This window comes from Lucilia cuprina, chromosome 5 (assembly GCF_022045245.1).
Source record: "Lucilia cuprina isolate Lc7/37 chromosome 5, ASM2204524v1, whole genome shotgun sequence".
NCBI classification, from domain to species: Eukaryota; Metazoa; Arthropoda; class Insecta; order Diptera; family Calliphoridae; genus Lucilia; species Lucilia cuprina.
In genome coordinates, this window is record NC_060953.1 from 2,316,964 (window position 1) to 2,340,730 (window position 23,767).

At 28.0% G+C, this 23,767-nt stretch overlaps 3 protein-coding genes across 3 annotated transcripts in view; 2 read left to right on the forward strand and 1 right to left on the reverse strand.

The window, feature by feature from the left end:
* Nucleotides 1–5,267, forward strand: part of LOC111687960 (tRNA (uracil-5-)-methyltransferase homolog A) — a 66,771-nt gene extending 61,504 nt beyond the window's left edge. The window contains exon 7 of the transcript XR_006941119.1: nucleotides 4,877–5,267. The gene's annotated coding sequence lies outside the window, so the exon portion shown is untranslated. The remainder of the gene's footprint in view (nucleotides 1–4,876) is intronic.
* On the reverse strand, nucleotides 85–22,873 carry LOC111685793 (stress response protein NST1). The gene is made up of 6 exons (XM_046952745.1): nucleotides 22,792–22,873; nucleotides 17,533–17,618; nucleotides 14,262–14,369; nucleotides 3,893–3,952; nucleotides 2,108–2,179; nucleotides 85–2,011 (listed from the first exon to the last, which is right to left on the reverse strand). Exons 2-6 carry the CDS (start codon nucleotides 17,578–17,580, stop codon nucleotides 1,439–1,441), a joined length of 861 nt encoding a protein of 286 aa, XP_046808701.1. The 5' UTR covers nucleotides 17,581–17,618; nucleotides 22,792–22,873; the 3' UTR covers nucleotides 85–1,438.
* Nucleotides 2,779–3,716, forward strand: LOC111685784. The gene is made up of 3 exons (XM_023448065.2): nucleotides 2,779–3,076; nucleotides 3,128–3,301; nucleotides 3,403–3,716. The coding sequence occupies exons 1-3, from the start codon at nucleotides 2,855–2,857 to the stop codon at nucleotides 3,637–3,639; spliced, it is 633 nt and encodes a 210-aa protein (XP_023303833.2). The 5' UTR covers nucleotides 2,779–2,854; the 3' UTR covers nucleotides 3,640–3,716.
* Nucleotides 22,874–23,767: the final 894 nt, after the last annotated feature.

The window sequence follows — 23,767 nt, forward strand, 5'->3', positions numbered from 1 at the left end:
ACTGAACTAGAACTGAACTAGAACTGAACTAGAACTGAACTAGAACTGAACTAGAACTGAACTAGAACTGAATTAGAACTGAAGTAGAACTGAACTAGAACTGAACTAAAACTGAACTAGAACTGAACTAGGACTGAACTAGAACTGAACTAGAACTGAACTAGAAATAGAGCTGAACTATATATAAAAATTAAACTTACTATGGTGAAGGATAGTCAGATTCGGCAAAGGCGAATATTAAACTCATACTTGTTTTTAATTTCTTTTTCAAATGTTAACATTGTTATATTGTACATTAACTGGTATGTCTCCCCCTTTTTTCTGTTGCATCCCTTGAATAATTGATGAGGTCGCATGAATATTAAAACAATTATTATTGCAAAAATAGAAATGTTTCTCATTTACGAAAACAAGGTTTTAATAAGGAATTGTGTTTTAATTCAGTGAAAATTTGAGTTGATGTAAGGAATATATTAATTTAATAGATTAATGTTTAGCTCACTTTAGATGAGAAGATATTAAAGACGAAAAAAGAATACACAAAGTTTGTGTGTTCAAAAGCCAACGTATGAGTAATATGTATTTTACAGAACATTATAACCACTGGTTTATATTTTTAAATTTGTATTTTAAACGCGCTTATATTTGAAATATTTGTTTTTGACACATTTTCATAATTAGTTGGCAAGTAGTGGTAAATCTATAAAATTTCAAATCACAAAATCAATTTGAAAAGATTTTTGGATAATTTTCATTATTTTTAACATCACATAAACAAGAAGTATAAAAGTTGCTGGATGTATAAACCACTGAAAACTGTTATAAAAGACTTTAATTAAAAAAATATATTTTCAGATACGGAAAAAGGGGGAAGGGAGGCGGTTAGAAAAGCCTGCTTTATAAATATACACAATTTTATTTATGGGTTACATTTGGTTTTTAATTTTCCTGGTTTTCCTTTTGTTTGAAAAAATGTTTTTGTTTTTTCTATTACAATATTTGTTTTTGTCGTAATTTAGCTGTTAACAAGCGGAAGCTCTATTCATTATATTAGTGGTTACGAATTTTGGAATGGTTTTTGTTTTTTTGGTTTGGTTTGGTTGGATATTTTGATTTTTTTTAGCTTTCTGTAGGATTTTTACAGAAAAATCACAATTTGTGCGTAAATTTCAACAGTTACTAAGACAGCCATTATTAAGGCATTTACACAGCAGTAGAGGCGTCGCAATGGACGTCGACGTTGACATTGTGACTGTTGCCAGTTATTAAATGAGTTTGACAAATATTGCTGCTCTTGCAATTTAGCAGCGTTGTCCTCATGGCTGCTTTCGCAGATGTGCTGGCTAGCATCATATAACTCGTCGACGACGGCAGCGTCGTAGACGGAGACTTTTGATTCCGTTTTAAATCTTGCATTTCCAATGCAACCCGGCCAATGTCAAACGGACGCCAACGACGATGAACTATTATAGGCTACCAGTAAAGAGTCATTTTCATCACTGCCACTGCCGGCACTGCGTTCCGATTCGTTTATAACCTCCAGTTTAGTTTGGGGATGAGCAATTTTATATTTATTATGGCGTTTATTGACCAGAACCGAGCGTATATTATTATTGCGTACACGATGAGAACGTTCGCTGCGCTTATGACGATTGGGTGAGGCACCCAACATAGAGCAATCACTACTCTCGCCTTCATCATCATAGTAATCATCAGCATCGTCATAGTAACCCTCACAATCATAATCGTCACCCTCATAATCATAGTCTTCATCATTTTCAAAGTCATAATCATAATCATCGATATCAAAGAAGGCACAACAACCTATCGTGGTTTTGTTATGTGTTGCGGAACTATGACGTCGGGCGCGTGAGTTTTGATAGTGTTGTTTGTAGTGTTGTTGCTGGTTTAGGTGCTGGTGATGTTGTTGATGGTGATGATGATGATGTTGACATTCATTGTAGGATTTCGCCAGTGTATTGTTGGTAGCTGTTGTTAGTGTGGTTTTAGCCTGCATTTGGTAGGATGAAAAGTCATAGGATTTGTTATTTTTGTTATTGATTAGTTGTTTATTATACATGCTGTCATTATATTTAAGTTCTATTACCTCTGGACCGCGCCATGTTATGCCGGAACGTACCAAATTATAGAAACGTAATACACCCCACATGGAGAGCACCTGTAAAAAGGAGATAAAGATGTTGAAATGGTTAGTTTGGAATTAAAGGCTTGCTTGTAAAACTTAATGAAGTAGCCACCAATCTCTTGAAAAGCTTTTTTGTAAAAATACAGTTTTAAATTAAACCTTTGTTATTAAAACTCTTTATAAGCTTGTTTAAGTTCTATTGAAAGCTTAACGTTTTTCTATTTAACTATTTACAATATAAGCTTTGAACCGAAGCTATTTATGTTTAGCTTTAAAGCTTTTTATATGACTATAAAAAGCTCTTTGTAAAAACTAACTACTGCTTTTGTTTTCATATATAAAACACTTCGATAGCAGTGAAAGAAACTTTAAAAACTTAAAGCTTTTTCATAATTTGTTAAAAAAGCTTTAAATTTTTATAATTTTAGATCCAAGTGTGATATCTGTTGAGAACATTATGCTAGTCATTAGATTTTATTAAAAGTTTAAGCTTTTTGTAAATATGTTCTAGCATAGCTGTTTAAAAGCTTTGGCAACCTTTAAAATAATTCATTTTTAGGAACACCCTGTTTAAAAAAAATTTCAATCAATTTATTTTTTTATTGAAAACTTAAAAATATTGCAAAATTTCAGTATAACAATTGGAATTAAATTGAAAAAATAATTTTTAAAAATTTATTTAAAAGATTTCGTTCAAAAAAAAAAATTATGTATAAAATTACACATTTTGATAAAAAGCTTTGTCATCTTTTAAGACATCATTTGGATTTTGTAGACGAAAATATGTGTGATTTTTACTCCATATGGAATTTTTGTCCCCGAACAAGATGGAAAGCTTTGAAAACATTTTTTGCTGGAAAATATCTCTGTCGGTCACAGTACTTTCCTTTCATATATTGGTTGGTTTTAGTGATTTCAATAATGGGTAGTGTAAGTCTAGTTAGTTTTAAAGGAATTTAATTTAAAATTTTTTGTTTATAGATCTATAGTTTCTCTGAATTTTCGTCCTTATTTTGGGGCACACGCAAACAGCTAAATATGTGGCGTCAACGTACATTCTATGTTTTACCACCATCTGTTTTACGTAAATGTCGTTTAGTGGGCGCCTTAATCATGTTATATGCCTGGCTCTTATTGTGGTATGCTGTGGTCAAGGTTCAGTTTTATTTTGTGTTTTAAGAAAAACATGATGTTGTTTTTAATCATCTTTTCTTTTGGAATGATTTTTACAATAACATTCTCAAACTATCGTGCAGGTATCCCCTTCTAATATGACACCTTGGCTGATCATAAATATGCTTGTTTTGGGTTGTGATTTAATCATATGGATTACTGAGGTATTTTCTGGTGTTTGTAAACTGGAATTGCAAACTTTATTCTCTTTCACCTTGATGATAGTCATTTATTTGTTTGTGCGCTGCGTGCAAAGAGTCTTTCAAAATGCCATTGAAATAAACGATGTGGAAGATTTAAGATTATGGAAAAGTTTTTAACAGTCCATCACTCACACAATTTTTTGTTATATTTTATATATTATTTAAGTGCTTAAAATATATATTTGATTTTGAAATAGTTTTCTGTTTAAAATTGTCCAGCAAAAATTGCAAAAAAAAAATGTAAATGCTTTTAAATGGTTTTGCTTTTTTTGGGGGGAATTCTATTAAATTGTTACAACGGAAGTACATAGAAACATACTACGTATATTTTATTTTAATATTATTCAATTTTTGTCCATGAATTACTTACATTTATGAAAGCTCGTGCTATAAAAAAGGCCACTTCCGCTTTGCACATTGCATCGAATTGCTGGAAAAAAGAGAACAGAAAAAATTGTTTGCTTTAAAATAAAATCTAACAAAAAGGAAGTTAAAGTTAATAAAACTAAAATATATTTCTTAAGTTGCAACAAAGTTAAGTTTTGCATAAATATTTTACTTATAAAATGATCTACGAATAATTTAAATTAAACAAAAGTCTTAAAATATTTGAGATAGAAAATACTTCAACCAAATGGCAATAGAAATGAAATAGAATAAAGTATAACTAAAGCTGAAATAAACTGAACTCGAAGTGGAGTAGAACTAAACTTGGACGTAACTAGAACTGAACTAGAACTGAACTAGAACTGAACTAGAACTGAACTAGAACTGAACTAGAACTGAACTAGAACTGAACTAGAACTGAACTAGAACTGAACTAGAACTGAACTAGAACTGAACTAGAACTGAACTAGAACTGAACTAGAACTGAACTAGAACTGAACTAGAACTGAACTAGAACTGAACTAGAACTGAACTAGATCTGAACTAGAACTGAACAAGAACTGAACTAGAACTGAACTACAAGTGAACTAGAACTGAACTATTATTCGAACTAAGACAGAGCTAGAACTGAACTAGATGTGAACCAAAACTAAACTGAAGCTGAACTGGATCTGAAATGAAGATTTTGTAATTGTGGATTTTAATAACTTTTTGTTGAAAACACATTTTTTATATTAAATTAAAAATTTTTAATGATACTTTTTTGACTAATGTTTAAATTAAAGATGTTTAATGACCCTTTTTTGACTAAGGTTTTTATAAATTGTTTTATTAGTTTTTCAATAATTAATATTAATTAAAATTTCAGTAACATTATTCAGTTTTAAATTATAAATTTATTTATCCAAACAAATTGTTTAAATAAAAAATATAAAAATATGTTTATTAACAAATTCTTTCGTTTTAGGTTACAGGATGGATAAAGAGAACTTTGCTTAAACTTCAGTATGATATCAGAAGACATCAGTTCATACTATATTGAGTGTTCGCTAAAAATGATCGAATTGAAGACTATATAAATATGTTTCTTCAAGATATATGGAGCACTACTTGTTAAAGAATTATTTAACTTTTGAAATGTATCATTTTTTATTAAGTTGCTTTAAAGATAATAAACTGAATACGAAAAAGTATAAAAAATTAAAAATATTGAACTAATAGATAAATAAATTAAACAAAAATATATGTATGTTATATATCGATATAATTTAATGAAATTTGTAAATAAAAAATGGTCATCAAAAGCTGCCAGATGTGTCTGCACATGTTTTGTTAATACTACGGCGGTTTTTAAGAATTTTTGAATAGACTGTAAAATATTAATAAAATAAACTATTATGATTTCTATAAGTGATACCGCAACTCTGTAAGTTTAATATGAAATGAGATATACATGCTTAACATGCGTAAACATATAGTTGCCATTTTCTATAATCTCGACCTATTTTTTGACAAAAAGGTATGTAAATCTAAAAGCTGAAATCCTCACCTTTAATTTGATATAGCAATCATTATAATGCATCAAATGGTTCTCGAGTTATAAAGTTCTAAGTTTTAATTGAACAATACCAAAAACAGACAAAAAGGTACACAAACCGATTTTAGATTTTATTCAATATATCGATGGTTTTTTAAACATTTGGAATAAAACTTGACGCGTTTATAACATGGAATATTGTGATTCCTATAAGCTACCATTTGACCTCCTACGTCAGTTATTAAGTGAGATGTACTGGTTTTAACTATAAATTCCAATTTTTAAGTAGTTTGCTGAAATGCCAGGCGGGCCAAAGGTTACCCATCTTGTAGCCAAATTGCCAACCTATCACATGGTGAAACATTTATTTCAATATCTTAAGTAGTTTCTGAGATATAACATGTTAAAGAAAATGCTCTGCGGGAATCCACCTACTACCAGGTTCTGGTGACTTGGTGTTTTACAAAAAAAATTGAAATTTTTATTTTTCACTTTTCGGGTGCCGAAGACTCTTTTCGATTTTGCTTGATATCTCGGTTGTCCTTGAAGATATTTTAATGAAATTTGGTATGTAGATAAAGAAGGATTTGAGGAATCTGCAGTAAAAAATAAAATCTGCCACGCCCCCTTTTTGGGTTAAAAATGGGCGTAAGTAAAAAATAAAAAATATTGAACTAATAGATAAATAAATTAAACAAAAATATATGTATGTTATATATCGATATAATTTAATGAAATTTGTAAATAAAAAAAATGGTCATCAAAAGCTGCCAGATGTGTCTGCACATGTTTTGTATAATACTACGGCGGTTTTTAAGAATTTTTGAATAGACTGTAAAAATATTAATAAAATAAACTATTATGATTTCTATAAGTGATACCGCAACTCTGTAAGTTTAATATGAAATGAGATATACATGCTTAACATGCGTAAACATATAGTTGCCATTTTCTATAATCTCGACCTATTTTTTGACAAAAAGGTATGTAAATCTAAAAGCTGAAATCCTCACCTTTAATTTGATATAGCAATCATTATAATGCATCAAATGGTTCTCGAGTTATAAAGTTCTAAGTTTTAATTGAACAATACCAAAAACAGACAAAAAGGTACACAAACCGATTTTAGATTTTATTCAATATATCGATGGTTTTTTAAACATTTGGAATAAAACTTGACGCGTTTATAACATGGAATATTGTGATTCCTATAAGCTACCATTTGACCTCCTACGTCAGTTATTAAGTGAGATGTACTGGTTTTTTAACTATAAATTCCAATTTTTAAGTAGTTTGCTGAAATGCCAGGCGGGCAAAGGTTACCCATCTTGTAGCCAAATTGCCAACCTATCACATGGTGAAACATTTATTTCAATATCTTAAGTAGTTTCTGAGATATAACATGTTAAAGAAAATGCTCTGCGGGAATCCACCTACTACCAGGTTCTGGTGACTTGGTGTTTTACAAAAAAAATTGAAATTTTTATTTTTCACTTTTCGGGTGCCGAAGACTCTTTTCGATTTTGCTTGATATCTCGGTTGTCCTTGAAGATATTTTAATGAAATTTGGTATGTAGATAAAGAAGGATTTGAGGAATCTGCAGTAAAAAATAAAATCTGCCACGCCCCCTTTTTGGGTTAAAAATGGGCGTAAGTAAATAATCTTTATTTTAGGTAACTTTTAGTTATGTTTTCGAAAAACTAAGCATTCTATAATGTTGTTGAAAACCTGGCCTTTCATTCGATATAACTTTCTTGACTGTACATCAAACGATGATCGAGATATGAGCTGTCAAACTTTGCTCGAACATAGCTATACAAATGCGGTTTGAATAAAACATACTTTTAGATTTTATTCAATAACTTAGCCGTTTTTAAAGATAATTTGTTGAAATTTGGTATGTGGATTAAGAAGAAAATAACGAACATTTTTTAAAAATCTAAAAATTGCCACGTCTACAAAAGCGGTTGAATTATGGGCGTAAACATATATTTGCGTTTATTGATAACTTCGGCTTAAACATGGAACAAACTAAATTTCCTGTCAAATAGCTGAAATCCTTATCTTTCATCTGATATCACTTTCTTTCCAATCCATCAAACATTGTGCAAGTTATGAGTTTGCAAACGTTGGTTAAACAACTGCAAAACCTGTCAGATGTGGCCGCATCTTGTTTTTACATTTAGGTAAATATTTCAATGGATATTAAATCTTTTTTAATAAAATGTGACGTATTAATAAAATGAAATATTACGATTCCTATAAGTGATCCCGCAACTCCCTAAGTCTATTAGCAAGTGAGATACACATGCTAAACATGCGTAAACATATAGTTGCTATTTTCTATAATCTCGACTTATTTTTTGACAAAAAGGTACGTAAATCTAAAAGCTGAAATCCTCACCTTTAATTTGATATAACATTCATTGCAATGTATCAAATGGTTCTCGAGTTATAAACTTCTAAATTTTAGTTGAACAATACCAAAAACTGTTAAACATGTCCTTAAACCGATTTTAGATTTTATTCTATACTTCGATGGTTTTTTAAACATTTTGAATAAAACTTGACGCGTTTATAAAAAGGAATATTACGATTCCTATAAGCTATCATTTGACCTCCTACGTCAGTTATTAAGTGAGATGTACTGGTTTTAACTATAAATTCCAATTTTTATGTAGTTTGCTGAAATGCCAGGCGGGCCAAAGGTTACCCATCTTGTAGCCAAATTGCCAACCTATCACATGGTGAAACATTTATTTCAATATCTTAAGTAGTTTCTGAGATATAACATGTTAAAGAAAATGCTCTGCGGGAATCCACCTACTACCAGGTTCTGGTGACTTGGTGTTTTACAAAAAAAATTGAAATTTTTATTTTTCACTTTTCGGGTGCCAAAGACTCTTTTCGATTTTGCTTGATATCTCGGTTGTCCTTGGAGATATTTTAATGAAATTTGGTATGTAGATAAAGAAGGATTTGAGGAATCTGCAGTAAAAAATAAAATCTGCCACGCCCCCTTTTTGGGTTAAAAATGGGCGTAAGTAAATAATCTTTATTTTAGGTAACTTTTAGTTATGTTTTCGAAAAACTAAGCATTCTATAATGTTGTTGAAAACCTGGCCTTTCATTCGATATAACTTTCTTGACTGTACATCAAACGATGATCGAGATATGAGCTGTCAAACTTTGCTCGAACATAGCTATACAAATGCGGTTTGAATAAAACATACTTTTAGATTTTATTCAATAACTTAGCCGTTTTTAAAGATAATTTGTTGAAATTTGGTATGTGGATTAAGAAGAAAATAACGAACATTTTTTAAAAATCTAAAAATTGCCACGCCTACAAAAGGGGTTGAATTATGGGCGTAAACATATATTTGCGTTTATTGATAACTTCGGCTTAAACATGGAACAAACAAAATTTCCAGTCAAATAGCTGAAATCCTAATCTTTCATCTGATATCACTTTCTTTCCAATCCATCAAACATTGTGCAAGTTATGAGTTTGCAAACGTTGGTTAAACAACTGCAAAACCTGTCAGATGTGGCCGCATCTTGTTTTTACATTTAGGTAAATATTTCAATGGATATTAAATCTTTTTTAATAAAATGTGACGTATTAATAAAATGAAATATTACGATTCCTATAAGTGATCCCGCAACTCCCTAAGTCTATTAGCAAGTGAGATACACATGCTAAACATGCGTAAACATATAGTTGCTATTTTCTATAATCTCGACTTATTTTTTGACAAAAAGGTACGTAAATCTAAAAGCTGAAATCCTCACCTTTAATTTGATATAACATTCATTGCAATGTATCAAATGGTTCTCGAGTTATAAACTTCTAAATTTTAGTTGAACAATACCAAAAACTGTTAAACATGTCCTTAAACCGATTTTAGATTTTATTCTATACTTCGATGGTTTTTTAAACATTTTGAATAAAACTTGACGCGTTTATAAAAAGGAATATTACGATTCCTATAAGCTATCATTTGACCTCCTACGTCAGTTATTAAGTGAGATGTACTGGTTTTAACTATAAATTCCAATTTTTATGTAGTTTGCTGAAATGCCAGGCGGGCCAAAGGTTACCCATCTTGTAGCCAAATTGCCAACCTATCACATGGTGAAACATTTATTTCAATATCTTAAGTAGTTTCTGAGATATAACATGTTAAAGAAAATGCTCTGCGGGAATCCACCTACTACCAGGTTCTGGTGACTTGGTGTTTTACAAAAAAAATTAAAATTTTTATTTTTCACTTTTCGGGTGCCAAAGACTCTTTTCGATTTCGCTTGATATCTCGGTTGTCCTTGGAGATATTTTAATGAAATTTGGTATGTAGATAAAGAAGGATTTGAGGAATCTGCAGTAAAAAATAAAATCTGCCACGCCCCCTTTTTGGGTTAAAAATGGGCGTAAGTAAATAATCTTTATTTTAGGTAACTTTTAGTTATGTTTTCGAAAAACTAAGCATTCTATAATGTTGTTGAAAACCTGGCCTTTCATTCGATATAACTTTCTTGACTGTACATCAAACGATGATCGAGATATGAGCTGTCAAACTTTGCTCGAACATAGCTATACAAATGCGGTTTGAATAAAACATACTTTTAGATTTTATTCAATAACTTAGCCGTTTTTAAAGATAATTTGTTGAAATTTTGTGTGTGGATTAAGCAGAAAATGTTGAATATGTTTTGTAAAATTTAAAAATGGCCACGCCCACAAGACGGGTCAAATTGTGGGCGTAAACATATACTTGTTATTTACAAGAACTTTGCTTTTTTTACAAAATTAATTTACCAATCTAATAGCTGAATTCCTAAATTTTCATCTGAAATAGGATAGTAGGTAAAGCCTTAATCCGTTCTTGTGTTAGAAGGTTCCAAAGTTTGCTCGAACAATACCACAAAAAGACAATTTTGTCAGTACATCCTTTTTAGATTTTGCTCAATATTTCGTTAGTTTTTAAGTATTTTTGAATAAAAGTTGGCTCGTACATAAAGTGGAATATGGGGATTCATTTCTTAATTTGTAATCTCTTACTGTACTTGTAACGACTTTTTGTAATTCAAATTCTGAAGAGGTTACTTTGATTGCAGCATATGTAGGTTTGTGTATAAAATAAAGAATAAAAAGCTTGTTTTTATGCATTTTAAAGTTAAAATTTTTTATTTCATTATATATTTTTTTGGTTTTGTACAATATTTTTTAGTAAAAAATTAGTTTTGGTATTGTATAATTATTGTTAGTTGGTGTTAGTTATTTATAGTTTTCTATAGCTGTTAGTTTATGTGTGATGTACGAATGATGGATTTTGCATCTCATATGTCATGGACTAGTAAATCATTGCAATGATATAAACTAATACGACTACGTTCAGTTCCAGTTCTTGTTCAGTTTTAATTCTAGTTTAGATCTAGTTCAGTTCTAGTTCAGTTCTTGTTCAGTTCTTGTTCAGTTCTAGTTCAGTTCTAGTTCAGTTCTAGTTCAGTTCTAGTTCAGTTCTAGTTCAGTTCTAGTTCAGTTCTAGTTCAGTTCTAGTTCAGTTCTAGTTCAGTTCTAGTTCAGTTCTAGTTCAGTTCTAGTTCAGTTCTAGTTCAGTTCTAGTTCAGTTCTAGTTCAGTTCTAGTTCAGTTCAAATTCCGTTTTAGTTCTGTTCTAGTTCAGTTCTACTTTAATTCTAGTTCAGTTCTAGTTCAGTTAATTAAGTCAAAAAATATTATAAAAAACTTTTTAAATTGTGCAATAAATCTGTTAAAACTTAAAAGTTTTGCAGACCATTTACATGACATGCGTTTAAAGTGAAAACTAAAATAATTTATTTCTCTATCAGCAGACCCCAGAGCTGACCTAAACTTGGGTATTCAACATGTTTTTTGAAATATCAGAGATGGAAGATCCTATCGAAAAAAATTTTATTATGCCGGAATTTTAAAATGACGACTTATTATATTTTTTAGTTCAGCATTTTCCCAATTGAATATTTTGGCTGAGATCCAAAGTGAACTTTTTAAATAAGTTGCTTGAATTCTACATATAAACGTTAACTTTTTAAAGATGGAATTTAAAACATTTAAGCAAATGTTGCCACAATTGTTCTACAAATGTATTTGTAATAAAAACATTACAGCACTGGTTGTATTTCAGTAGGGGGAAGTTTTTGCTGAATTTGTAGGAATATTGTCTTGCTACTGCTGTTGATGATGATTTACTTTTTGTGTGTATTTTAATTTTTTTTTTTCGTTTTTGTGGTTTTTTGATGGGAACACTTTTGTTGTCGTTGCTGTTGCAGGTTCTGAGTATTTTTGCTGTTGGCTGGTTTTTGTTGTTTTTCTTGTTGTTACTGTTTATAAAATTTTGTATATGAGTTTTGTATATTTAAATAGTATGTGTTGTTGTTTAAAAGTTTTTATTTGTTTTAATATTTTTGTTGTTGCAGTGTAGGTGTATATATTTTAGAATATGTTTGCATTTGTGGCATGCAAAATTTCTACATGAATTCCTAGAGACATTATTATGTCAAATAGAAATGAAAATTATACACATACTGTACATATTTACATTCAAAACAAGAAAAACTAAGTTAACACTAGTTTTTTCAACACTAGGGAGGAAAAGTGAGCTAGTGAGATTTTGTATGAGTGGTCACAAGGAAATTCATCAAATACTTCTTAGGAAGAACATATGAAGTTTAAAACACTATACGTAATATTTAAAGAACCAACTACATATAATATGGAAATAATTTTTGCAAAACTTTTATATTAAACTACAAATGTAAAAACTGCAGTTACTTTGATATTATGAATTTAATAAAAAAATTTCTATATTAAATGTTTGCCACAAATTTAATATATTGTCATTATATATACATTTTCTAGGTTACAAAACCAACACATTTTCCCCCGTCTAAACTGAACAGAAGTAATACAATGAAAAGAAAATGCTACAACTAACAACTGCAGGTTATTTCTTCTCTTATATTTATGTATATTTTTCCCAACTTGTTCATATTGCGGTACAATTAACTAGATACAATAATATTTGTAGAAAAAGTTTCCTCATTTACAAAACTAGTTAGATAATAAGGCAAATAGGTTAACTTCCAAAAATTTAAATTGGAAATAGAAAGTTCCAGTTCAGTTCTATTTCAGTTCTAGTTTACTTCACTTTCAGTTCCAATTCATTTCTGTTTCAGTCCTAGTTTAGTTGTTTTTAGTTATAGTTCAGATATAGTTCAGTTTTGGTTCAGTTCTAGTTCAGTTCTAGTTCAGTTTTAGTTCAGTTCTAGTTCAGTTCTAGTACAGTTCTAGTTCAGTTCTAGTTAAGTTCTAGTTCAGTTCTAGTTCAGTTTTAGTTCAGTTCTAGTTCAGTTCTAGTTCAGTTCTAGTTCAGTTCTAGTTCAGTTCTAGTTCAGTTCTAGTTCAGTTCTAGTTCAGTTCTAGTTCAGTTCTAGTTCAGTTCTAGTTCAGTTCTAGTTCAGTTCTAGTTCAGTTCTAGTTCAGTTCTAGTTCAGTTCTAGTTCAGTTCTAGTTCTAGTTCAGTTCTAGTTCAGTTCTTGTTCAGTTCTAGTTCTGTTCTAGTTCAGTTCTAGTTAAGTTCTAGTTTAGTTTTAGTTCAGTTCAAATTTCGTTTTAGTTCTGTTCTACATAGTTCAAAATTTTTCTTTAGTACACCCATACGTATGAATGTTGTTGTTTGAATTAATTAATAATCATACGTTCAGGTGTTTTGCAAATTATATATATAACAAAATATTGCGTTTTTATGAGCATTTTAAAATTTTGCTGTTAATCATTTTACCAAATTAGTTGCCCTCTTAATTTGATTCAAACAAGTCTTTGTATACATTCCCTATATTTTATATTGTTTCATTTTAATTTACAAATGTTTATTTTTTGTCATTTTGTTATCATTTCACTTATTGTAATATTTAATTCTAAGAAACAAAAATTTCCAAAAAGGACAGATGTTAGAATTGATTTTCTTACTGCTGTGTTTGCTCTTTATAAGTATTTTTTTCATTCTCTCGAACTGTCAGTGTAGAAAAAAAGAGGTCAAAACTTTAGAAACTTTATAAATTATCTAAAGAGTGAAGAGAGAAGAAATATTACTTTGCACTGTTAAGGTAAGACGCAGATGAAAAAACTGGCTAGAAAAATCAAGGTTACTTGGCAGAGTGCACAAAACGATTTCTCTACCTTGAAATTCGAAACATTTAAGATGATTGAAAGAACAGATAAAGTAAATAAGGAAGTAAGTGGCAATATTTTGTAAGATCATATATAACAGAAATTTTTATAAGAGTTTCAAGCAGAAATGTTTAAATAGGGAATATGATTGAGTTTGAACAGAAGTGCTTATAGATAAAATAAAAAACTGCACTTAAGTCCTTTACCACTTCATGGTTTTTTGAATGTATCTAAAACTTTTAGTCAATGTTGATTTATATTAATTATTTTTTACCACTTCTTGTTAAATAAATAAAAAAAAGTTAGAAAAACTGCAACAGATATAACATTAAAAAAAAAATTATTTTAACCATATTAAAATGTCATTTTCGAAAAAAATGTGCTTTCAAAACAGATTAAATGTAAATAAAATGGTTAGTAATTAGTGAGAAGAATAAAATAAAATAATTTTCACACAAAAAATATAAAATTATGATTAATAAATAATAACAGATAAACATACTTAATTATTTGTAATATAAGTTTTAAAATAAAGTTTAAATTAATTTTACATCAGTTCTTTTAACATTGAGTTTTTGTACATATTTTGTTCTTTCCATTTACCTTATTTACGTGATCACGCAACACGTTAGAGTAAACCATAGCCACTGCTTCCAAAGCCATAAAAGTAATATAACCAATAATCCAAGGAACTATTAAACCAGGGTTTTCCTAAAATTACAAGCAAATTAAACAAATATTAATAACTTTTTTCTAATTGAGTTCTAGTTCAATTATAGTTTTAGTTCAGTTCTAGTTCAGTTCAAATTCAGTTCTTGTTCAGTTCTAGTTCAGTTCTAGTTCAGTTCTAGTTCAGTTCTAGTTCAGTTCTAGTTCAGTTCTAGTTCAGTTCTAGTTAAGTTCTAGTTCAGTTCTAGTTCAGTTCTAGTTCAGTTCTAGTTCAGTTCTAGTTCAGTTCTAGTTCAGTTCTAGTTCAGTTCTAGTTCAGTTCTAGTTCAGTTCTAGTTCAGTTCTAGTTCAGTTCTAGTTCAGTTCTAGTTCAGTTCTAGTTCAGTTCTAGTTCAGTTCTAGTTCAGTTCTAGTTCAGTTCTAGTTCAGTTCTAGTTCAGTTCTAGTTCAGTTCTAGTTCAGTTCTAGTTCAGTTCTAGTTCAGTTCTAGTTCAGTTCTAGTTCAGTTCTACTTCAATTCTAGTTCTAGTTCAGTTCTAGTTCAGTTCTATTTCTAGTTCAGTTCTAGTTCAGTTCTAGTTCAGTTCTATTTCTAGTTCAATTCTAGTTCAGTTCTAGTACCGTATTTTATTCTTGAAATTGTCTTTTTTCAAATAATTAGCAATTTTTTTAATTTCCCTTACAAACGATTGTCTATAACATGACCTTGTCTATCATGTATTTTAATTAATTAAATTAATTTTAATTAATTAAATATAAGTATTATTTACTGTTTATTTTGTTACTGTTACAATAGCATTTAAAATACAATTAATATAAACATTTGAAGGTTTTTGTGTGTAATTCAATATTGTCTACACGTTTTAGAAAACTTTTTACAATAAGAAGAACAAAAAAAATAAACAGAAAATGTCCAGACATAAACAGCAAACAACAATAAGTATTAGGTAACAAAATATTAAGTATTGTGGACTTATTTTTATTGTCATTAGAAGAGGAACAATAGGAAGAAGAAAAAAATAAGATAAAGCAAAAAAAAAAAACGAATTTCATTAGTGAAAAACGTAAGGCTGTCAATTTTAAAATGACAAAATGTCATGTCATAGCAAAAGTCTTTCTCTTTCTTTTTCTAGAGAATCTTTAATAAATGTATTTTATCTCTTGCTATTGTAAACTTTAGACTAAACAAGAGCTGGAAGTTTTGCTTGTTAGCTTAAAAAAATTGCCAAATAATTTAAATAAATGTTTTTAAATTTAAAGAAAAATATAAAAGATTTTCGACACAAAATGACAAATAAATCACTTTGGTAAAAAATGTACTTTAGTATAAAAAATATTTGAAGGAAGTAGCAACAAAGAGACATTTGTTGCCATTAAATGATCATCATAAATGTAATAACACAGAAACACATGGAACACAGAAAGCAAGAAAGAAAATATAGAAAAAGTTATATTGTATATATTTATTCAAGGAGCACTGTGTGGTGTTGAAATTACAACAGGCTCACCTTAACGTATGATTATTTTGCAATTTGTATGTAAATAAAATAATAATCATACGCCGTGTAATCTTTTAAAAATTTAAATGTGAAAATAATTAAATATACAACAATTTTAATTTTTTTATGTTTGGTTTTAAATTCTTAAGTTATTTTTCTACACATTTTACACAAAAAGTTATTATTTTTACAAACAATTAGTTTTTTACACAAAAGTTAGTTTTGCACATTCATTTATGCAAAAAAAGATCGAAAATTTCTGTTTTTTTTTATAAATTTGTTTTTGTTCCACTGTTTTATATTGAACTATTACTAGTGAAATTTTGATAACAATTCAATGTTTATATATTTCCAAGTTATATTTGAAATTCATCAAATTTTATGAGATATTTTTTCTGTTTCACTAGCTGCTCATTTTAACCTCTTTTGTTATAAATTTTTAACAAAAATTTCATTTCCTTGTCTGTTTTAGTATTCTTCATCATCTCTGGCAGAGAATACATAATAACAATTTTTTTATTTTTCTTTTTTTTTTTGTAGAGGAAATCTTATTTGTCTGTTATCGTTATTTTATTTTCTTTTCATATGTCCTTGTACATGTGTACATTTTTCTGTGTTTGTGATTTTTTGTTTTTTTGGTAATAAAACAATTTTTTCTTAACAATTTTTCTAAATAACAAGCATCTTTATATTGCTTTATTTCCAGTTGTTTTTTTGTTGCTTTTGGAGTTGGTTGTGTAATTTTTTGCTGTAACTATAACGACATTGTAGCGGAAGATAAATACTAGATTTGAAATATAAGTAAAATTAGGGTAAGCCCTTAAAATACAAGTTCACAAAAGAAAAGTGTTCATCTGTTACTTTCTTCTTTAAACTCAAATGTGTCTTAAACGATGGATATATTGGCCTTAATCTTAAATTATTCTGTGGTTACCCTATTAACTATTACTATTATTCTGTGTTTGTTTTTGTGGTAAAAAAAAACAAATTCATGTTATGTGTCATTTTATGACACTGTCAACATATGTTCACGATAAAATTTCTCATCAATTCGTTCATCTCATCTTTGACAGTCACATGCTTTACAGACACACTTTTTGGTTTTAATATAAAAGAATAAAACAAATATCCAAAATTTTTGTGGTTTTCTTAAATAATTTGTGTTGAAAAAAATACTATTACAGACAAATTTCTTTAGAAACCAGAGGTATTTCCATAAGAAAACTGTCAATAAGTATTTGACAACAATGTGAATTAAAAAAAACATTTATTTTTTTAAATAACTCTGCAGTTTAAATCAGTTTTTTTACACTTTTTTTAAATTATTAAACGAAAAATTTGCTTTTGTACTCCTCATATCTTGCTTAAAAGTTTCAATTTAAAAATTGTAATTTATGCTGGTAAACTGCTTAACAGTTAACTTGTTTTTAGCGTTTTCTTAACAAAAAAATCTTAAAACCTAAAAAAGTTATATTAATTTTCTCAAACAAACTAATGAATTAATATCAATCATACGCACTGTGGTTTCAAAAAAGTTTTCTACTGATAACTTCTAAAGTATAATACTTATACGTTTGAAATTTTTAACATAGATAAACAAAAATTTAAGGATAAAAATAAGACATAAAAATCTTGTTTTATAATTTAATTAGAAAATGTTTAAAAGTTTTAAGTATTTTTCCCCCTAAAAAAATATAAGTACTCACCTTAACTATACCAAATAGTAACATGATACTTAAAACAATCATCGACATTTGTGTACCGATTATGGCAAAATAAGCAATTTGTACACCTGCAAAGATATCAAGAAAAATAAAATTATTTAACAAAAACTTTTCTAAACCAAAATTAATGTATATTTTTAGATTATCTTCTGTGTATTAAGAACTTGAAAAATGAACACTTCAACCACAATTAGTATCACATCAGTAAATAGAGACAAACAAACAAAAAAATATATATGGTTTTTGTGTTATTTTCTCAACATCTTGCATTTCGAAAGAAAAAGTACTAAAACATCACCATGACACTAGATCTAATAGAGTTGTTACATGTCGATGAGTCAAAATAAAAGAAAATATTTTTTTTCGTTTTGTTTGTTGGAAATTTTGTGGTCATATGATGGGACTTTTTGTTGGTATAAGATGCTGAGGTTGTAATGAAAACAAGTAATACCAGGTAAGACGAGTTTAAAAGTAGGAAGAGATCAACTTGTTTATAGAAAATCTATAATTGTAAGCCGAATTTCTTAAAAAATTAATTTATTCACTAGTGGTCAGGGTGACCTTTCCCCATCGTTATAGCAATGCCTTACAAACCTTTTTCTAAGGGTTTGTTTGTGTTTTTAACAAAAACTGTGTTTTTAAACAAATACAGTATTTTTAAACAAAATGTGTGTTTTTACACAAAAACTTTGTTATTCTACAAAAACTGTGTTTTTCTACAAAAACTGTGTTTTTAACCAAAAACTGTATTTTTAAACAAAATGTGTGTTTTTACACAAAAACTGTGTTTTTATACAAAAACTGTGTTTTTATACAAAAACTGTGTTTTTATACAAAAACTGTGTATTTATACAAAAACTGTGTGTTTATACAAAAACTGTGTTTTTATACAAAAACTGTGTTTTTATACAAAAACTGTGTTTTTATACAAAAACTGTGTTTTTATACAAAAACTGTGTTTTTATACAAAAACTGTGTTTTTATACAAAAACTTTGTTTTTATACAAAAACTGTGTTTTTATACAAAAACTGTGTTTTTATACAAAAACTGTGTTTTTATACAAAAACTGTGTTTTTATAGAAAACTGTGTGTATTTATACAAAAACTGTGTTTTTATACAAAACTGTGTGTATTTATACAAAAACTGTGTTTTTATACAAAAACTGTGTTTTTATACAAAAGCTGTGTTTTTTAACAAAAACTGTGTTTTTTTAACAAAAACTGTGTTTTTTAACAAAAACTGTGTTTTTATACAAAAACCATGTTTTTTTCAAAAAAGTGTTTTAACACAAAAAACGTGTTTTTAAACAAAAACTGTATTTTTACACAAAAACTGTATTTTTACACAAAAACTGTGTTTTTACACAAAACCTCTACTTTTACGAAATATCTCTATTTAAGTACAAAAACTTCGTTTTTACACAAAAAACTCTTTTTACACAAAAAATCTGTTTTTACACAAAAATTCCAGTTTTACACAAAACTCTGTTTAAAATAAGAACTTTGTTTTTACACATTAACTCTGCTTTTACACACAAATTGTTTTATACAAAAACCTAGTTTTTACACAAAAAAATCTGTATTACATAAAAATAATTCTGTTTTCATACAAAAATAAATTTTCAACTCAGAAACTTAGTTCTTACAAGCTTTTTCTGAAAAAGAGTTCTACAATTTTATAAATGTTCTTAGTTTTCTTTAAACTTTACTTTTGATAATTTCCCCTAACTTCTCTCACATTCCTCCATTAATAAAGAAATGCACAACATTTGCATAAGTTTGTATCAGTTACGAGAAATCGACATTCATCCAATTCAAATTGGAATTGAATTGAACTGAACTGTTGTTGTTGATGATGATGATTTTGTGTTTTGGCAAGGGAATACATGCATATGTCTTGATCATGTTTAGACATGCATACAGCAAGCTAGTAGTTTTTAAATAAATTTGTGGATTATAGAGTCAAAAACATAGAAATATAAGCAACTTCGATTTTTTTTTTTTTGACAAAACAAGCTGCAAGAATGAGTTGCTATGGTTATTGGTTTAAAAACAGTGAGAGCAAAATATTTCCCAAAAAAAAAGAAATTCAATGTTTTAGCTTAAAATTTTATAAATTTCTTTAAATATTATTGAAACAGCATTTTGATTGTTTTGCTTGCCACTGCTGTTGGAAAATCTTTTGAAAATTTTTTTTTACCAACATTTTTATGTATTTGATATGTTTGCATGAATGTATGTGAGTATTTGAAACAAAGAAACAAATGAATTTATAAATGTACAAAATTGAAACGAATAAATGCATACAATATGTTAATACATTATACATATAATAACAACTTGCAGCAGAGCACATATGAACTAGTGTTTTATATTGCAAATACACTTGTTCTCATAAATTTTTATTCAAATTGTAACCCTAATGAATTTAAGTATTTGTCTTTGCTTCCAAAATATAAAACGAAATAAATATAAATAAATAAATCATATGACCATTTAATTAAATATATAGAAAAGAAAAAGAAATAAACATGTTGCTGTTGTTGTTTTAAATCTCACTTGCCAATTTTTGTTATGAATATGTATAAAGCATAGTTGCAGGGGCGAAAAGCAAATACATGTACACACACATGCTCTTGTTTAAATGAATACATTTAATTTTTAACAAAAGTGATATTTGTCGTTAAAACTTTAAGTTAACTGTAAATGTGTGCCAACTACTCTTCCCCAGCCCATTCATACTCCCTGCTGTTGTTAGTTTATTGTTATAACTGTTTTTTCCTTATAAAGAAATATGTATGTGTAAGTGTTTAATGAACATTATACATGAGACATGCATGGAACATGGACATTTTAATATGAAACTAATTTCCATCCAAAGAATTCTTCTATTGACAAGTCTTTGAACTAGTTTATGAACTAGTCAATGGACTAGTCTATTAAATAGACTATGAACTAGTCTATGACCTAGTCTATGAACTAGTCTATGAACTAGTCTATGAACTAGTCTATGAACTAGTCTATGAACTAGTCTATGAACTAGTCTATGGACTAGTCTATGGACTAGTCTATGAACTAGTCTATGAACTAGTCTATGAACTAGTCTATGAACTAGTCTATGGACTAGTCTATGAACTAGTCTATGGACTAGTCTATGAACTAGTTTATGAACTAGTCTATGAACTAATCTTCCTAGTTTAATATGAAGCTAATTTCCATCTAAAGAATTCTTCTGTTGACTAGTCTAGGAACTAGTTCATGGACCACTCTATAAACAAGTCTACGAACCAGTCTATGAACTAGCCTGTGCATTAGTATATGAATTAGTCCATAGGCTAGTCAATGAACTTGCCTATGGACTAGTTAATGGACTAGAATATAGATTAGTTTATAGACTACTCTATGGAGTAATATATTGACTAGTCTATAGATTACTGTGGACTAGAATATAGACTACTCTACTACTATTCACTGGTCTATAAAATACTCTCTTGACTAGTCTATAGACTACACTATGGGCTGGTCTATGTATTAGTCTAATGACTAGTCTATTTACAGGGTTATTGTCTAGTCTATGGGTTAGTTCATTGACTAGCGTAGGGATTTGTTTATTGACTAATATTTACTACTATATTGACTAGTTTATGGACAAGTATATTCACTAGTCTATGAACTATTGATTAGTTTACAATTGACTTGTCTGTAAACTAGTTTATAGACTTATCTAAAGATTCTATGGACTAGTCTATTGACCAATCAATGGACTGGTCTATAAACTCTTCTATGGACTAATCTTTGCACTCTTCTGTGGACTATCGCTTACTGGTCTGTAAGCTTGTTGATTGAAAATTCCATTGACTTAACTATTGACTTAACTATTGACTAGTCTATTGACTGCTTTATGGAGTTATTGTATTTGTATTCATTTTGTTATTGTATTCATTATATGTTGCTCAAGAGTTACAATTTTAATAGTTTTTAACGTTATCTTTACAAACAAATCTTAAAACCTTCAAAAATTATATTAATTTTCTCAAACAAACTAATGAATTAATATCAATCATACGCACTGTGGTTTAGAAAAAGTTTTCAACTGATAACTTCTAAAGTATAATACTTAAACGTTTGAAATTTTTAACAAAGATAAAACAAAAGTTTAGGTTATAAATAAGACATACTCACTCTCCACCATACAGCACTCTCCTATGGATATGGACTAATAGACTGGTTTGCAAACTAGTCAATTTCAGATTCTATTGACTAGTTTATTGGCTGCGCTATGGAGTAGTATTAAAAAAATGCTATGGTCTAGCCTATACACTTATCTTTAAATTCCTATGAAATAGTGCTAACTTTTCCATACCTGGCATGAACACTTGTGGTATTTTTGATATAATTTTTACCCATACATTTGTAGTTTTAAAACTACACACATTCAATGCTGATTTTTTCTTCAATTTTTATTTTTAAACTTCACTTGTATAAGTGTGTGTGTGTGTGAGTAAACAATTATATTTACATTCTTTACATACACACATTTTTTTCTACTTTTTTTTATTATACACAAATGTATTTACTTTTTTTGTTTCTATTTGTTTTAAAGTTTTTATTATTATTTTAAAACAATTTGTGGTAAATTTAATTTTGATATAAAAATTTTCAAACTTATACGCTGCAGCATTGTAAATAAAATATTAAAAAAATACTACATAATTTACATATAAAAATTTACATGTGTCTCTGTTTTTAAACTTTTATAGGAATATTTGTTATATTCACTTAATTATCTTTATTATATTTACCAAGGATTTTAATATACAAATATATATACATTTGCATATGCAATTTTTTTCATAAGTAAATATGTTTTTTTTTAGTTTGCCTTTTTTTTTGTTGCTTTCAAAAACTGTAGTATTTTTATCTCTTGTCTGTATGTGTTTAAAATTGAAATAAAGCCAGAACATATTTGTTCATATATGAGGAGAAAAAAACCCTTTAGGCTTAAAAAGATAAAAGACCCAAAATATGTTGGCGTAAATTAAAAATAATTCAAAATGTTGCTAATAATTTGTCAAGTGGAAAAGATATTGGTCCTTTTTTAAGGTTTGTTGTAAAAAATTTAAAAGTTTTTAAGAAGAAAATAAAAGGATTTTCGATTTAAAACCTAAAAATTTTAATTATCCCAAAAAAACTTACATCAAAAAATTATTAAATATTATAACTTTAATTTTCAAACTTACCATAGTAAACATCTTCAAGAGCACTAGACTTTTGTATGTTGATATTAATACGCCAGGAATATATAAGGACTATAAGCAGGGATATGTTCTGAAAAATAAAGAAAAGTAATATGTTACATAAACTAAAAAATTAAGAACTAAAAGTATAATTTAAAATTTTGCTTATCACAGGCTTTAAAAGTGATTTCTTAAGCCTTTCCTTTCTTTCTTTTCTGTTTTAATTTTCTCTCAAATAAAACATTAATAACACATTTCCCAATTAAAATATTTAACAATTATTTTGCCATAAAAAGCTTAATATTAAAATTATCATTATTATTATTGTTACTAATTTAATTAATGACACACATTTATTAAATTTAAAATATAAAATTAAATTAAATTCAATTGTATAAAATGTGTTTTGGATTTAAAATACATTTTAAAACAAAAATCATATATTCAAAACACAAATTCTCATGACAACAAATCCCCAAAAGTATAAAGAAAACATACAAATTTATGTAAAAATATTTAAAAAAATATATTTATAAGTATGTATGTATTTTTGATAACAAGCTACATATATGCAAACAGATAGACAGAAAGACATATGTTCTATATAAATTAAATTTAACAATGTTGGTGGTTACACTGATACATTTATATACTATGAAATTCATATACATACATATATATAAATTATAATTATTACGAGCCAGAAATGATTAATGATTATTTAAGCACGACCACATTGTTTTAATAGAGCTTGTACACAAAATAGGTTTTACTGTTGAGGATGAAAGTATAAAAGTTGGTAAATGTTTGATAAACTTGTTATAAAATCTTAAACTGAGATATCTATTTATCAATCAATTTATGTATCTACTTATATAACTATCTATCTATCTATCTATCTATCTATCTATCTATCTATCTATCTATCTATCTATCTATCTATCTATCTATCTATCTATCTATCTATCTATCTATCTAT

Bases quoted from the DNA above. Each gene is read 5' to 3' on its own strand.
- LOC111685784 (XM_023448065.2), top strand. From the start codon at position 2,855: ATGTATAAAATTACACATTTTGATAAAAAGCTTTGTCATCTTTTAAGA. The intron at 3,077-3,127 runs GTAAGTCTAGTT...TTTTGTTTATAG, and splicing joins TGATTTCAATAATGGGTAGT to ATCTATAGTTTCTCTGAATT. The intron at 3,302-3,402 runs GTTCAGTTTTAT...ACTATCGTGCAG, and splicing joins TGTGGTATGCTGTGGTCAAG to GTATCCCCTTCTAATATGAC.
- LOC111685793 (XM_046952745.1), bottom strand. From the start codon at position 17,580: ATGTCGATGATTGTTTTAAGTATCATGTTACTATTTGGTATAGTTAAG. The intron at 2,180-3,892 runs GTAAGTAATTCA...TCCTTTTTACAG, and splicing joins TAGCACGAGCTTTCATAAAT to GTGCTCTCCATGTGGGGTGT. The intron at 2,012-2,107 runs GTAATAGAACTT...TACCAAATGCAG, and splicing joins TAACATGGCGCGGTCCAGAG to GCTAAAACCACACTAACAAC.